Genomic DNA, 17,208 nt, shown 5'->3' on the forward strand with positions numbered 1-17,208 from the left:
CATATTACTGTCGATTCTGAGACTACAGCATTTATTCACGCCCCTGAAGTCTGTTGATCATGGTGAGTCAGGTTTATCTGTTCTGTAGGCCCACACTGTATACATTAAATTCATGAAAGGCTGTATCACTTGTTTGCCCAATATTCACTTAAATGTGGGATCAAAGAAGGTGTTCTTTAGGCCCCTATGGATCTCAGTGTGCCACTGGTATCCTAGCTAAGTGACCAGGTTGGTAGACATTGCTACTTTAGTTTAATCATTTCCACAAATGACGATTTGTGTTCAGAGCTGGTTGTTTACTGCGAGGGAATCAGCTTTCATGTGTAGTGTAAAAGTGAAAATATTGAATCTATTGTAAATGCTAAAAGAAAAGCAAAGCTGTGAGCACAGGTCATGAGTCATGCTTGGGTAGGTCACTTAGTAGATTACTTGCCCACGAAAGGCAAAGGTTCCAAGTTTGAGTATCAGTCCAGCACCCAGTTTTAATTTTCCAGGAAGTTTCACATCAGCACACACTCTGCTGGAGAGTGAAAATCTCATTCTGGGAACATAAAAGTAAATTACCAGGAAAAGTCAACCACAAAGGGACTAGGGCATCCGAGAACAGATGCTTTGATTGAGAGAGTGATGAAATCAAATAAGCATGACTACAAGCAAACATTTAACAAGGAAGTGTACAACTAGTGCAAGTTATTGTGTGAGTGCAGTGTAAGAATATCTAATTTTCAGCCCAGGAGTAAATTTGTGATCTAATACATCCATTAGGGATGTTGTACATTTGTCCAAAAGAATGTAAAAAGCACAAAAACTCCCACTTACACAAAAATGCAAAATGGAGAGTTCTGAAGTCTTACACATTATTTTGTTATTACCCTAAACTGTACTTAATTATGCACAAAACGACAAAATTCCACAAAAAAGTTCTTTCTATTGGCAGATAAGTTATGCATCTTTTTGTTATTATTATTGTTATTACTGTTGTTATTATTGTTGGCAGTGGCTGTAGTTGTATAAAGTTGTCAATAAGGATAACTGTTATACAGCAGATGCTATTAATGTCACACTCTCAAATTTTTCTGAACCTAAAAATTTGTGAACACCTAGAATGTATACTCGTGAGCTGCCAGTGATTAGTTACGCAAGGAGTTCTTCAGTAGCTCTTCCAGTCTCCTTCCACAACTATTATTAATGAATAACACATTCCTAATCTAGTAAATCCTTGTTTTTTGAGCTTGGGCTTGCATTTTTTGTAGTTCATTGTCACTTGCTTTCTCATTTTATTGGGTGGACTGTACATCACTCACCACTGTGTCCAAAGAATTGAAGTTCTTGGTGGTGCCTTGACTGAAACTACCAGCTTTCAGTGCCTCCTATGTTTTTCCCTGATTTAGACTGTTGAATCTAATTCCATTCTGTGGCCTCGGTCATCATTCTGCCTTCCTTGCCACAAATTTTGGTATGTGAACATTTTTTTGGTGCTGAAAGAGAGAAGCAGAAAGACTGTGATAGTGAAAGAGAGAGGAGACAGTGGCATTAGAAGTGAAAGAGAGTGGGAGAAAGAAAGACGCAATGAAAGAGAAAGAAACAGATGAAGACAACAGCAGTGGGAGCCATAGAGAGAGATGGTACTGATGGTTAGTGAGAGATGGAAACAGTAAAAGAGAAAGAGAGATAGATGAAGATAGAAGCAGTGAGAGAAGAAAAAGAGTGCAGATTGCAGATGGTGGAAATGAAAAATACTGATGAGCAGAGACCATAGGTAGGTTTGGGGGGAGGGGGGGGGTCAAGACACCAGTGAACTTTAACACAGAGATGTAGAACAGGGTGCGTTTTAAACTCGTGGATATAGAGGATGGAATAAATTACCCTCCTCCCGACCCCCAAAGATATCATGGCTGAAGTATTGTGGAGACAGTGGAATGAGAAAGAAATACAACAGGAGACAGTGTAAGTGAGAGAGAAGATAGTGGCAGTGGAATGCATTGTAAATCAATGAAAGAAAAGGGAAAGTGGGAGAGTGACATATATGAACAGTGGCAATGAAAAGGAGATTATGAGTATGCACACTTAACTACAAAGAGAGACTAGTTGAAAGGATTTAGAACGTACTGTGTTCAAATGTTCGAAGCATCTGAATATGTTCACATGACAAAATTTTTGGTGAGAGAAGGTGGAATGCAGACTGAGGCAACCGTTTCCCCACTTTTCTGTCTGAGTCTTTTGAAGAGGAACACATTTGCCTCATCGTATTCCAATAGGAACATTTTTCTACTGGGTCTCAACATTATACTCAATTTATATCTGTAACTTATATTAAAATTTTGAAGATTTTAGGTTTTTTGAATATATTTCACTAAATATGTATTCAGTAGAATGAAATTTTCACTCTACAGTGGAGTGTGCATTGATATGAAACTTCCTGGCAGATCCAACCTGTGCGCCAGACAAAGACTCGAACTCGGGATCCTTGCCTTTCACGGGCAAGTGCTCTACTGACTGAGCTACCCAAGCACGACTCACGCCCCGTCCTCACAGGAGACGAGGTACTGGCGGAATTAAAGCTGTGAGGATGGGGCGTGAGTCGTGCTTGGGTAGCTCAGTCGGTAGAGCACTTGCCCATGAAAGGCGAAGGTCCCGAGTTCGAGTCTCGGTCCGGCACACAGTTTTGATCTGCCAGAAAGTTGAAGTTTCATGTAGTCAGTAGTCTTACAAGGTTAAGATACTGTTCTGCAGTAAAGCAGTGCAACATCCGACTGTCACACTGTGAACGTTATTTCACACATTAGAAGATACATAAAATATGCAAAACATGCCAACCTTTCTTTTTACAAATGATATTGATGTAACAATAATGTGAAAACAAAATAGCATTAAACATGAGATCTTTCATTATAAAAGATAATTTATTGTTTAATCTCCAATTCCAAATATAGCATCATTTCAGAAATAATAGTGTACATTGATTGAGGTATGTTTCATGCATGTTAGCACACTAAAATTTAAACAAACAGTTATTTTTATGATACTGCTTGCTAAAATTTCCATTTTTGTGCTGCAAAAAAATACCTATTTGCATGCTTGTTAGTGGAGATAATTTAGTTTTCTTGCAAAGAATTAATTTTATTCAATAGCAATTTCATTTAGAAGAACGTATTTAGTCATGTTCTTGTGAAAATAGATAATTATTAAATGTCTAGCTTCCTTTCCTAGTCATAATGCACAAATAATTGATCATCACAAAAATATGAATTATATATACTATAGTCTCATTATAGGGCTTATTACATTATTTCAGATATTGGTATTTTGCACTGTTTTGTATTTGGTTTGAAATCCTTCAATTTAATTTATAAAAATATTATCTGGTGAAAGCTTCTCTGTTACTAATGTTATCATTAAGATTAATTTATTTTACAACACATTTCAAACACAATTTTTTAAAAAGGTGATAATTACAAGAATGACAAAGGACTCTCTGCCATTCAGAAATTACAGTTACATTCAGAAGACAGTTTTAACACTGAAAACAACAGAATATCAAGCTCATGAACATAATCTTATGAATTTCATTTAATGTAGTTAAAAAGTGTCATTCAAGAGTCAAACTTTGAAAATACCTGACTTTGGAGATTTAGAAGAACAATTTCATGGAATGTTTTTAAGCTGAGTAGTACTACACTAAAATGAAGAAATTCTGAATAAAATCCTACAAACTGCCTGAACAGCATTAATGTATTTAATTATTTGTTTCAGAAATGGCCAAGCTCTTGTGAATTTTTATGTTTCCATAATCATATGTTGTATTGAATTGAAGCTCCCTCTTCTTTAGTAAAATATACCAGGAAATATCAAGTAAAGATGATTTTAGACACAAGCATCCATGTGTCTTCATTGTAGCAGCAACATTTAATATAAGATATACACCTTTAGAGTCAGATGACAGTGCACTAGATCATACATATCTCAAGCTAGGTAAAGTACAATTTCCTTTACTACTTATTGTAGTGAGGTTCTAGCTGCAAGATTGCATCTAACTCAAATATAATAGCTTTTAAATTCTGCCACTTCACTCCACGATCATACATGTGTACCAAGAGTATTGACAGCACATTTTTTGACTGAAAAGTCTTATACATTTTTCAGATAATGGACCTTCACATTATTGTCTTGTTCATTCATTATTATGTAAGACAATTCATCATTATTTTCCTCACCCTCATACTAAGTAATTTGTACTATCAACAACATTTAACTCTTCAGAGTGTCTTTCACAAGGTGTCCTTTGGTTCATGTGAACTATGTATTAATTTCTGCAGACTTCTTATTAAATGTTTTTACTAGGGATTCTTTTTTCACTGGACTATCAGCTTCCATCCCGCATAAACCTTTCTTTATGGGATCTTCTTCATTTTTGTCTTCTGGTTTTGCTTCTCTCAGCCAAAATGTCTCCATCTTCCCTTTACCCTACAAAAAATGAAGGAAGTGTTTATTAGTTTTGGCCGTTTCTTGACAACAATATAACAGAAAATCATATAATATTACATGAAATGTAGCTGAAACATTTGTGAATAATTGGTGCTATAAGTTCACACACACACACACACACACACACACACACACACACACACACACACACACACACAGAGTAACCAAGATAAAGAGGCAGTAGTGTTACATCTCAAGGGTGAACTTGAAACATTTAGCTTTGGTCAGGAGCAGGTAGAGGGACTATAGCACAAGCACAGAAGAGTAATTGGCCATGCCCTTCAGAGAGATGTAGTAACAGTACAGTTCATAATTGCATGGACCCTTCAATGTATACAGAAACTTCCAAAAAAGACAGTGACTGTGCACAATAGGCCTGAAAGAAAGCATAAGGCTATAAATAGAGAGATGCTAAAGGAAACTGTTGTTGTGCTGGTAATCTAGCTCCTTGTTTCTTCTTTGTCATCACTGTCTGTGAGGTGAGGACTGTCTTGGACTGGTAATTCCTAGTTTTTGTGTGCACCATGTAATACATTCTCTGTTAATACAAGCAGAATGAACAATGTAATTGTAATTTATCGTTACCATCACATACCTCACACTGTGTATGAGTTATGGGCCCAGATAGGTAAATCCATGCAGCAAGCTACGTATGTAGTCAAATAACTGAACCTGCATTTTAGGTTATGTGACCACATTGTGAGTGATACTTGTTTAGATTTGTGTTTTGTCAAAGTCTTTGGCATTTGAACTCATGGTTTTCAAAAGAAATCAGTAACATGGTTTAGTGCTTGTGAATTTGGGTTTCCAAAAATGTCTTACAATGTAAGTTTGACTAAAATCACTACTCTAGTGGTAGACAAACTGAGAAACAAGAATGATTACAGCATATGGAAGTTTGGAATGAAGTTAATTCTGATGCACAAAAAATTACTGGGTTAGGCCATAGGTGGTGCGTACTGCTATGAATGCAGAGAAGGATTTAGATGAAGCTTCCTGGTAGGTTAAAACTTAAGGAAGGTAGGAGATGTACTGGTGGCAGTAAAGCTGTTGGGATGGGTCGTGCTTTGGTAGCTCAGTTAATAGAACACTTCCCGTGAAAGGCGAAGGTCACAAGTTTGAGTTTCGGTCCAGCACACAATTTTAATCTGCCAAGATATTTCATATCAGCATACATTCCACTGCAGAGTGAAAATTTCATTCATGGTTATAGATGCCTTGGATATGGATAAATCTCTGTATGTACATGAGGAAAACACAACAAAGGTAATAGAATCTTGGAATATCCTGGAAAACCATCTTGCTGGTAAGATTGAAATGAAGTGGATGAAAGTCTGGGATGTCTTTTGATAATATATTATCCAAATTTGAAGGAAATTTTCAGAGTTATATTATTCATATTCTGTTTGTAGCCAAAAAATATGCAGAGCATGGACAAACCATCAGATGATGGGCTGATTGCGCTCATTATGCATAGAAATATACCAAATGTTTGTCTGGTTTGTAATGTTATGTGCGCCTCACTGCTTTTTTTTTTTAACTAATTTGTGCCTGATTTTATTCTGAGAAGCTCAGTAATGTATGTAAATACCATAAATGTAAATGTGATTCAAAAACTACTTGAAGTGAAGTGAAGCACAGCTGGACAGCAAGAAACTCTTTAGTGACCAATCCCCGCAATGATAGTAGTTGTGAATCTTTGAGTATAGACTCAAAAAAATAAAAAAATAAAAAAAATAAAAAAATAAAAAAATGAAAAATAAAAAATTGATTTATTAAAAAAAAGAGGACTGTTGATCTGTATCTTGTGGAAAGAGGACGTGTTGTTAGGCCATTGCTCAGAACATATTGTTACATGTAATAAAAATTGCTATTGTAGTGATGAAACTGAGTAAAGTATGTGTAAGAGTTGCCAAACATATATGTATGCAAATTTTCTGGAAGTGAAGAGTAGAAATAACTTGTTTTTGGAAAAGGAGGTGAACTTCATTGTCATTGCCGGCTATCAATTGACAGAATTGAAAGTGTACAAAGTTCACTAAAATACAGGAAAGGAAATGCATTCTCTATAGTTTTCATTCAATAAGTAGCAACCTCTCATAATTTCTTAATTACAGTAACTGGCTTATTTCTTTGTGCAATAGTATGGCGCTGAACTCCACTGACCAATTTTGATGTAGCAGGATGTGTAGTTTGAAGGAAGTTTGTGTGCCAAGCAGTCTCCTTTTCTCATGACCAGCAGATTGCTGTTTGATCTTATTTACTTATAACAGTGGTCCCTTAGATATGAAAAGCTACAAAAACTTGGGCTTAAAGCTATCTGTAATATGGCCAAGTAACTAACAGAGTCGTATTTTAAACCTTAAACAGTAACTTCCTCCAAATTACAATATGCCACCAACTGGTGCAGAAGCTGATCATTCAAGGAGGTAGCAACCAAAATCCAGGTACCAGTTATGATTTAAAGTAAAAAATCTCAATCAAAAATCAATCTCTCTCTCTTTCCAAACATATATATAAATATTCATGTTATTAAGATAAAAGTCATTTTATAGGTTTACAGGAAGAGTATAGTGTCCAATACAACAGACGAAAATTTCACATCAGAAATCAACAAAGCAAAGCTACTAAATGGAAGTGTTGAAGAATACTTCAAGTTGGGCAGAGATGGAAGTGGTAGCGCATTATTCACAGTGCATTGTAAGGAATCACATCAGCTTTTCTCCAAAGCCAAGCAAGAAGAGACGAAAATAAAATGTTCCAATTGTTAGAAGTATAGTCACTTCAAGTCCAGCTGTCCCCAGAAGCAAGAAATGTTGAAGAAATAGTTCAAGGGAGCAGACAAGACATTGTTTTGTGCACATGGGATGTCAAATTTCAACTAGAATGAATGGATCATTGATTCTGGATCTTCACACAGGAGTTCAAGCAAGGAGTGGCTTTATGATTTTGGATCAGAAAACTACAAACAGAAAATTTTGATGTTTGTTGATAATGTTGAACCAGTAAGTAAAGAGAAAGGAGATTTTATTGTGAATTCACCAGGTATATTTTCCATGAGGAATTTTAATATTGTCCCTGGCTTAGCTGCTAACTTTTTGTCAGTTTCTGATTTGGATGAAAAATATGTAAATGTTGTTTCTGGCAAAGATGTATGTAAGATTCTCAAAAGTGGTGACTACCTTATTCTTGGTCAGAATGAAATGGCATTTATAAACTAAAAAAGTTGAAGCTATGTTGTGAGATGAGCTACTCTCACTGTTAAAAAAATTTGTAATATGGAAGATGTACGGCAACACAGATGTGGTCATGATAGGGTTGACACTGGACTTAAGTAATATTTACAAGGAGTTGGCATACGGTTGAAGTGTGATCTGAACCTGTTGACAAGTGTAAATTGTGTGTGCATGGTAAGATGTCAAAATTCCTATTTCCTAAGACTGGAGGGCAATGTACAACAGAGTTGTATGTTCTTGTGCTTATTGATTTATGTGGTCCCATGGAGTAAATGTCACATGGTGTGGCTAAGTTCAGTGGGACCTTCTGTTATTTTCTAGAGAGTAAAGATCAAACACTTGAATTTTTCTGTTTGTGTAAAACTTGGGAAGAAATTAGCATTGGTGCAAAGATCAAAGCAGTTAGATCAGATGATGGCAGTGAATTTGTGAACTACATGTTTGGTTCATTTTGAAGAGAGAATTGAATAGAGCATTGGATTAGTCTGTCCTATAGTCCAAACAAGATGTTGCAGGGAGATAACTAACAGGTCAATCTGTGAGATGGCATGGTGCATTTTATTTGAATCTTGTCTACCTAAGCAGCATTGGACAGAGATATGCAATACAGCTGTTTTCATAATGAACCACGTTCTTCACAGAGCATTTAATGGTAAGACTCCAGGGGAGTTATGGCAGGAAAAATTACCGTGTATGAACAGTTATAGGTATTAGGTTTTTGAGCCCTTCCCCATTACCAGATCAAAATAGAAGAATGTGAAGTGTCAAAGCTAAAAGTCCTGTTTTTGTAGGCTATGATGAAATTACCAGAGGTTAGAGACTATTTGATCCACAGAACCCAAGAAAATTCTGAAAGGCAGGAGTGACATTTTTCTGGTGATTGAGTGTATGACTGAGAGCACCAGGACACCAGCTGTAAAGAGTGAAGATCTCTGCACGTTCTGAACAGATGAATAGTGTGCCGAATGGTGAGAGGCAGAGGAAGTAGCACAAGTCAGCTGTGCTGGGAGTGACAGAACCAACACGAATGAAGAACCACACTACATCGCAGATGCTCAGTCAGTAGGAGACAGAGAAGAGACTGAGATGTGGCCAACAGATCCTCCAGGAGAGGCCCAGTCAGTCGGAAGAACATACTATGTACTCAAACCTACGGAGTACCCAGATTATGTCACCTATTTGATAAGTGATTATTCCAGTTTGGGAGAAGTTCCTGTAAACTTGGAGAATTCCATGACAGAACAGTGGTGTTTGGGAGCCTGTGGACCCTACAAAGAGTATAAGTATTGTAGGTAAGAAGTGTGAATTTAAGCTGAAAAGGAATGCAGGTGGTACAGCATTCTGCCATGCTAAACTTCTTGCTAAGCGATTTACACAAAAGTTTGGTGTAGATTATTAAGAAACCTTTTCACCTGTTGTGAGATGTAGTACTCATGGAGCTCTCATTAGTTTACCTGTAAATCTTGATCTTAAGATTTATTCATGATATTAAGACTGCTTTTCTGTATGGGGACTTGTGGGAAACTATTCTCATGAAGCAAATACATGGTTTATATCATAAGTGAATGAAGGTGAAGTTTATAATGTATCTAAAACCATTTATGATTTAAAACAGTCAGCTAGACAGTGGAATGAGAAGGCAAAAAATGTGCTTTAAGACCTAGATTACATTACAAACACTGTTGAAGAATATGTATTTATTGAAACATCAGCAAAAATCTTGCAATTGTTACTTTTTATGTAGATGATTTTTATGTCTTTTGTAATGGAAATGTGCCAATGGCTTTGTTGCAGTGGTAACACTGGTTCCCATCAGAATGCTGAAGTTAGACTCTTTCGAGCTTGGCTGGCACTTGGGTGGGTGACTGTCCAGCCTGCTGAGTGCTGGCGGCAAGCAGGGTGCACTCAGACCTAGTGAGGCCAGTTGAGGAGCTACTTGATTGGTAAGTAGTGGCTCCGGCTACGAAAAATGACAATAACCAGGAGAGTGGTGTGCTGATCACATGACCCTCCATATCCACATCAAGTTAAAGCTGTGGGCTGAGGATGACATGGCAGTCAGTCAGTGCCATTGGGCCTTCAAGGTCTGTTCAGATGGAGTTCAGTTTTAGTAATGACAATGTAATAGAATACAACTTGTATTAGGGATTATCTGAGTGTTTTGAAGTTAAAGATATAGGGAAAGCAAAGTCCTGTCTAAGTATCTGTATAACTAGAAACTGGGAGGAAGGTAGAGTGGCAGCTGCACTGAGAAATGTGTGAGCTGCAGTTCCACCAGCACATACTAGTGGTGCCTGGCATCTACTGGCATGCCCATGAATTTACCAAATTTTGGCCACAGCGAGATGCACATTGGTGTGTACAAGACAAAGCAGAGTTCAGTGTAAGCTGAGCAGTGGGCCAGTGTAGATGTGTCTCCAGGTGTATGATTATGCTTGCAGCAGGCCACATGAGTTGAGATTCATGTGAGTTCCCCAAAACATGTATAGGTTTATTTAGACAGTGCCATCCATTTGTCCCTCTTGTTACAGCGCGACTAAGAAGTACACAGTGCCTCATGGGGTCAGAAGATGGTTATGTGTTTCGTCTGCTCTCACATCCACTGTTTTTTCTGTGGTTATGTGATCAGACGACATGCTCAATGACTGAGGACTTAACACTCTCCAGAAAAGTTTCTAGCACATCTATTGTGCAACACCTATTGCTGCAATCACACGACTGCAAGAGGACAGACTCTCGTCATTACAAAACATTTTTAATTGATTGTGTATTCCTTTGCCACAAATTAATGTACCATTGAGTGCACATATTCTCAGTCATTTACTGTCACAACATACTGCACTCTGAACACAGTGGGTGGGTGCGACAATAAAACCAACCATTGCACCACTAATTTGTAAGCAGTGAACCTTACATTTTTCCATCTCATGGTGACCCTGATGTGATTTTACATTAAACACATAGTGACGAACTCTTATCAGCTCATGTGAAGCAGAATCATGAGTGGAGTGATGCTGATGTCATGTGCAAACATTACTTTGTTGATGGATGAACAAATCTGTGCTTGCTTTTAGTCATGCATGAAAAAAATTGACCTTCAAACATTTTTTTTTAATATTGTTTTGTGTGTCTTCTTGTGCTGAATGGTTTTTATTGTGTGCTTTCCACTTGTGCTAGAATTTTACTTTAAAGGAAGATGGCAACTTTAGAGGAATTGCAAAGGACTATAGAAGGTCTACTAGCATGCAACCAGAGACTTGAGAGCTAATTACGGGCACCTCCTGCATGCACGGACTTCTTACTCCTGGAGGCAGCTCAGGAAAATTTCAGTGTGCAAAGCCCCATTGTACTATGCCTCCTACTGGTGCTGGAGTAGTGGCAAGCACTAGAGGAGTGCTGGCCTGGCTGCCTCCCTTTTGGCCCTGGGAACCATTCATGTGGTTCTGCCAAGTGGAGGCCACTTCCTGAGTAATAATGTAACTTGCGACTCTGCCAGATTCAGGCATGTCATGAGCTACCTCAACTAGAACTATGTCACCAAAGTTCAGGAAATAGTTACCATCCCACTGACACATTACTCATATACACGGCTAAAGGAAGAACTGGTCCATTAGCTTTCATCACCTTAGGAACAACAAATACACCAGTTGCTGTGCCAACAGGAATGCAGCAACAGGAGGCTATCTCAATGCCAGAACCATCTATATAGCACAGCATAGTCTGACATGGTTTCAGACTCACTGTTGCATGCTATTTGGATGTGCAGCCTTCCATCACCAGTGCAAGCAGTTATAGCGGTACAGACTGACATGCAGGTGGATGCCATTGCTAACTTGGTTGATCGGGTGCACAATGTTCATAAAAGAAATGGGCGCCTGTCCACGCTCCTGCTCCACTGTGGGGTACGATATAGAAATGTAGACATGATATATGAATTGGAGTGGCAATCATTAAAACAAAGGTGTTTTTCATTTCGACGAGATCTTCTCATGAAATTTCAATCACCATGATTGTATGATTTCAATCACCAGTTTTCTCCTCCGATTGAGAAACCATTTTGTTGGCACCCACCTACATAGGGAGAAATAATCATCACTATAAAGTAAGAGAAATCAGGGCTTGCACAGAAAAATTTAAGTGCTCGTTTTTCCCTAGTGGAACAGTAGAGAGACAGCATTAAGATGATTCATTGAACCCTCTGCCAGGCACTTTATTGTGAATAACAGAGTAATCATGTAGATGTAGATGTAGTGTGGCGAGTCTCAGACCTCAGCAGGGGTGGGGCGGGGGGGGGGGGGGGCGACGAGGGATAACCATGTGTGGCACAGTCCGTCTGAGCGGGAGTGACATAGGTAATTGGAGGAGAAGGTATGGTAGTGTGGTTGGTGCTCTACTTCATTGTAGGTGGTTTGCCAGTACTGCCAGAAGTCAAGGTGTGATTTATCGTCATCAATAAACAGGTAACTAATGGTACATCCCTTAACCTGTATACAGCAAGATTTTTGGTGGTGGGGAAATGAGTGCCCTGAGGCTGGATAAAAGTCCATAGGTCGATCGAGTCCAGTGGAACATGGAGGTAGCAGGCAACGAACTGCCGATCCAGTTTCCAGACAACGCTGATGGCAGCACAAGTCAGATGGAGGGCATCGATGATGATGATGATGTTAGGCTTGTGGGGCGCTCAACTGCGCGGTTATCAGCACCCATACAAAGTCCCAATCTTCACACATTCCAATTTAGCCACTTTCACGAATGATGATGATGATGATGAAATGATGAGGACAACACAAACACCCAGTCCCCAGGTACAGAAAATCCCCAACCTGGTCGGGAATCGAACCCGGGACCCCGTGATCCAGAGGCAGCAACACCAGCCACTAGACAACGAGCTGCGAAAATGGGCATCGAAGTCTACTGGGTGGTAAAATGTACAGAGCGGGGTATTCGATTAGCCGATTGCATCAAGGCGCTGATTTATGGTGAATTTTTCACACACACATGGTACCATGTTGCCCAAACGTTAGAGGGAAAGAAAGGCTGGTGGACATGACGCTAAATTGTGGGCCACCATCTCAACGGAAATCTGAGTTCGACGTTGTTGTGGGATATGCGACGGAGTGGTGGGATGAAGAAATCTTAGGTTTGAGGGAGACGTGTGCTCATTAAGTGAGCGTGGGCGTAACTGAGTCGACGATGAAGTCAGAAATGTGCGCCAGACGGGGCGTGATGTGACACTGGCGGGGATATGGACGTGGGCATAAGAATGCCAGCAAGCTGCGCAAAAGGGAAGCGCCACCTTACCACTGCTAATGCATGACGGCGATGTACAAAGACGCCACTTGGAGTCGAACGTTGGCAAGGTCAAGACCTCCCGCTCCCAGGAAGAGGATGAGCACTTCGCAACAGACCTTAAAGATCGAGCCGGCCTAAGAAAATATCCGAAAGCAGCCTGGAGGTGTGCATCCAATGGTTAATGGTAATGGGAATAACTGTGCAATGTGGATCATCTTGGACGCCCCATATTGATTGAGGTATTCGTCGTGTTGTAAAAAATCGAGTCGTCAGAGAAGATTTTGCTTCAGTGCCGTACGGGTAAGCTGGCAGTTAGGCCGCAAAATTGATAGCGGCGGAGCGGAGTATTGTGGAGGTGAAAATGATACCAGAGTATCTAAGGCTCTACGCACATGGGAGAGGTGCTAAGTCGTCGCGCGAGAGGTCGCGTCCAATGGGCGTCGCCGAGGATTTCGCGACATTCATGGTACCGCCCACTGCAGTTTCGCACGTTGAGATGAATTTGAGTACCATATGTGTTTCGGTCCACGAGTAGACTAACAAGGGAACCTCCCCATCGCACCCCCCTCAGATTTAGTTATAAGTTGGCACAGTGGATAGGCCTTGAAAAACTGAACACAGATCAATCGAGAAAACAGGAAGAAGTTGTGTGGAACTATGAAAAAAATAAGCAAAATATACAAACTAAGTAGTCCATGCACAAAATATGCAACATCAAGGAGAGCATGAGATTACGAGCGCCGTGGTCCCGTGGTTAGCGTGAGCAGCTGTGGAACGAGAGGTCTTTGGTTCAAGTCTTCCCTCGTATGGAAAGTTTAATTTTTTATTTTCAGACAATTATTATCTGTCCGTCCGTCCGTCCGATGCGATCACTTTCTTGGGAGTTAGCCGGCACGGTAGCTCAGCGTCTTCGGTCAGAGGGTTAACTGCCCTCTGTAATAAAAAAAAAAAAAACTGAGTTAATGGATCAACGGGTGTCTTGCGACGTCCGCCCCGAGCAGGTACAACGAACCAAAGCGAACAAAATGAGATAAAAAAAAGAGGTCTTTGGTTCAAGTCTTCCCTCGAGTGAAAAGTTTAATTTTTTTATTTTCAGACAATTATTATCTGTCCGTCCATTCGTCCGATGCGATCACTTTTTTGGGAGTGATTATCACATCCACAAGAAAACCTAAATACGGCAAGGTAGAAGAATCTTTTTACCCATTCGCCTAGTGTACAAGTTAGGTGGGTAGACAACTTATTCCTGTCATGTGACGCACATGCCGTCACCAGTGTCGTATAGAATATATCAGACGTGTTTTCCTGTGGAGGAATCGGTTGACCTATGACCTTGCGATCAAATGTTTTCGGTTCCCATTGGAGAGACACGTCCTTTCGTCTACTAATCGCACGGTTTTCCGGTGCGGTCGCAAAACACAGACATTAAACTTATTACAGTGAACAGAGACGTCAATGAACGAACGGACAGATCATAACCTTGCGAAAATAAAAAAAATAAATTTTTTATTCGAGGCAAGACTTGAACCAAGGTCCTCTTGTTCTGCAGCTAACCACGCTAACCACGGGACCACGGCGCATCTGAGCTTACACTTACCTTGATGCTGCCTATCTTGCGCATGGACTACTCAGTTTGTATATTTTGCTTATTTTTTTCATAGTTCCACACAACTTCTTCCTGTTTTCTCGATTTATCTGTGTTCAGTTTTTCAAGGCCTATCCACTGTGCCAACTTATAACTAAATCTTAGGGGGGTGCGATGGGGAGGTTCCCTTGTAAGAGGAGGAGTTTGTCCACATATCTACGACAACGAAAATTGCGAAAATTGTGCTGTCGCAACGTGAGACCAAAAAGGTGAGTCGTCAGGCTCTCTATGAGTGGCTCCAGGGTTAAGGCAGAGAGTAGTGTCGAAAGTGGGCAACCTTGCCTTAAGCAGCGGTGTATGGTCATTGGTCCCGCCATAAGGTCATCGAGCTAATCAGGGATTCGGCGTGGCCACACAGGCGCCAGATGTTGGCAATAAAGGGGGGTGGAAAACACATTCGTGCCATGACAGAGAATAGAAAACGATGTCGCACCTTGTCGAATGCGCTGTCAGACCCACTGGCAAAAACCGTGGTGCGGAATCTGAATGCTGCTGTCAGTGCGATTAAATCACGACATTCCCCTGCGGCTCTTTCTGTATTAAATGGCCCATCCGGAGGCAACGCGTTACCAGAGCCGCGCAAAAACTTTATAATCTGCGTTAAGTAAAGCCAGGCGACGTTAATGTGCGGCCATCGCTCCCGTCGTCGGTTTGTGGACGGGTCTACTAATTCCGCTTACAGTAATCCGTTGTAAACAGTTCATGAAACATGAGAAACAGATGAGATAACCAACGATGGTATAGCATTCTATGACTCGGAGGCTGAAATTTCAGAATTTTGAACGTAATAGGAAAGCCAGAAATTCTAAAAAGCGAAATGAAAATGCTCAATCTAGATACAGTGACGGCCAGTGAACTGAAATGGAAAGAAGATCAGGATTTCTGGTCAGACGACTATAGAGTTATATCAACAGCAGGCGAAAATGGTATCATGGGTGATGGATTCGTTATGAATAGGAAGGTAGGACTGAGGGTGAGCCACTGTAAACAGTTCTCTCATAAGGTTGTGTTTATTAGATTTCAGGTATACATGCGATCGTCACAAGCAGAACATGAAAGATAGAGAAAGAATGTGAGGATATCGAACGAGTAATTTAGTACGCCAAGGGAAATGAAGATCTTATTAGATCTTAGAGGATTTCAGTGCAGTTGTAGGGAAAGAAATAGAAAAAATGGTTATGGGAGAATGTGTCTTGGCAGCAGGAGCGAAATATGAGAAAGACTAATTGAGTACACCCGTGAATTTTAGATGGTAAAAGCAAAAATTCTGTTAAACAATCACAAGTGGAAGAGGTATACAAGGAAAAGACTCATAGGCACGGGAAGATTCAGCTGGGTTACATCGTCGTGAGACAGAGATTTCGAAATTAGATATTGAAATGTAACGCATACCGAGGAGCAGATATAGACTCAGATCATAATTTAGTAATGATGAAGAACAGACTGAAGTTACTGGGGAATGACGAGACGTGTTTGAAGTTCGCTAAGGATGAGGCTACTGCGATAAGCAATACCAGAGTAAGCAATTCAGTCGAAGGGGAGTCGACACCTCCAAAAAGTGCAATAACAGATGTTGGACCGTCAAACGTAGGTACAAGGAAGGTAATTGAGAAGAAGCCGAGTTTGGTAGCTGCGCGGTCGGGGGCGCCTTGCCACGGTTCGCGCGGCTCCCACCGTGGGAGGTTGGAGTTCTCCCTCGGAGATATGTGTGTGTGTGTGTGTGTGTGTGTGTGTTGTCGTTAGTTTAAGTTGGATTAAGTAGTGTGTAAGCATTTTGGACCCATGAGAAGAAACCTTGGGTAAGACAAGAAACACTTCGACTGATCGACGAAAGAAGGAAGTACAAAAATTTTCAGGTAAATTCAGGAGTACAGCAATATTAAATCCCCTAGGAATGAAATAAATTGGAAATGCAGATCAGCCAAAGTGAAATGGTTGCAGGAAAAGTGTGAAGAAATCGAGAGAGAAGTAATAGTCGAGGACTGAATAAGCATATAGAAAAATCAAAACACCCTTCTGTGAAATCAAAAACAAACGTGGTAATATTAAGAGTGCAGTAGGAGTTCCTATGTTAAATGCAGAAGAGACGGCGAATGCAAAGATAGTGTACATTAAAGGCCTCTAAGACGGGAAGGAATTGTCTGATGACGTGACAGAAGGAAAAACAGAAGTCGATAGAGAAGAGAGATGGGATACAGTATTTGAATCAGAATTTAAGAGCTTTGGAAGACTTGAGATCAAATAGGTCAGAAGGCTTGGGTAACATTTTATCCGAATTACTAAAATCTTCGAGGGAAGTCGCAACAAAACGACTATTCAGACTGGTGATATACTGTATAAGACTTATGGAGCAACATCATCCACAAAATTCCGAAGACTGCAACAGCTGACAAGTGTGAGAATTATCGGACAGTGAAGTAAACAGCTGACGCATCCAAGTTGCTGACAATAACAATAGGGAAAGACGGGTGATTTACTATCTGCACAAGAACCAAAAGGCAAAAAATAAGTGTGGAAGACCAAGAACGAAGTGCTCGGATTAAAAGTGAT

General features: G+C 40.1%; 1 protein-coding gene across 1 annotated transcript in view; it reads right to left on the reverse strand.

Moving 5' to 3' along the window:
* Nucleotides 1-2,923: 2,923 nt before the first annotated feature.
* Nucleotides 2,924-17,208, reverse strand: part of LOC124612875 (soluble guanylate cyclase 89Db-like) — a 468,418-nt gene continuing 454,133 nt past the window's right edge. The window contains exon 13 of the mRNA XM_047141315.1: nt 2,924-4,464. Coding sequence (XP_046997271.1) covers nt 4,297-4,464 — 168 coding nt within the window. The 3' untranslated portion in view covers nt 2,924-4,296. The remainder of the gene's footprint in view (nt 4,465-17,208) is intronic.

The sequence above is a fragment of the Schistocerca americana genome, chromosome 4 (assembly GCF_021461395.2).
Source record: "Schistocerca americana isolate TAMUIC-IGC-003095 chromosome 4, iqSchAmer2.1, whole genome shotgun sequence".
Taxonomy (NCBI): Eukaryota; Metazoa; Arthropoda; class Insecta; order Orthoptera; family Acrididae; genus Schistocerca; species Schistocerca americana.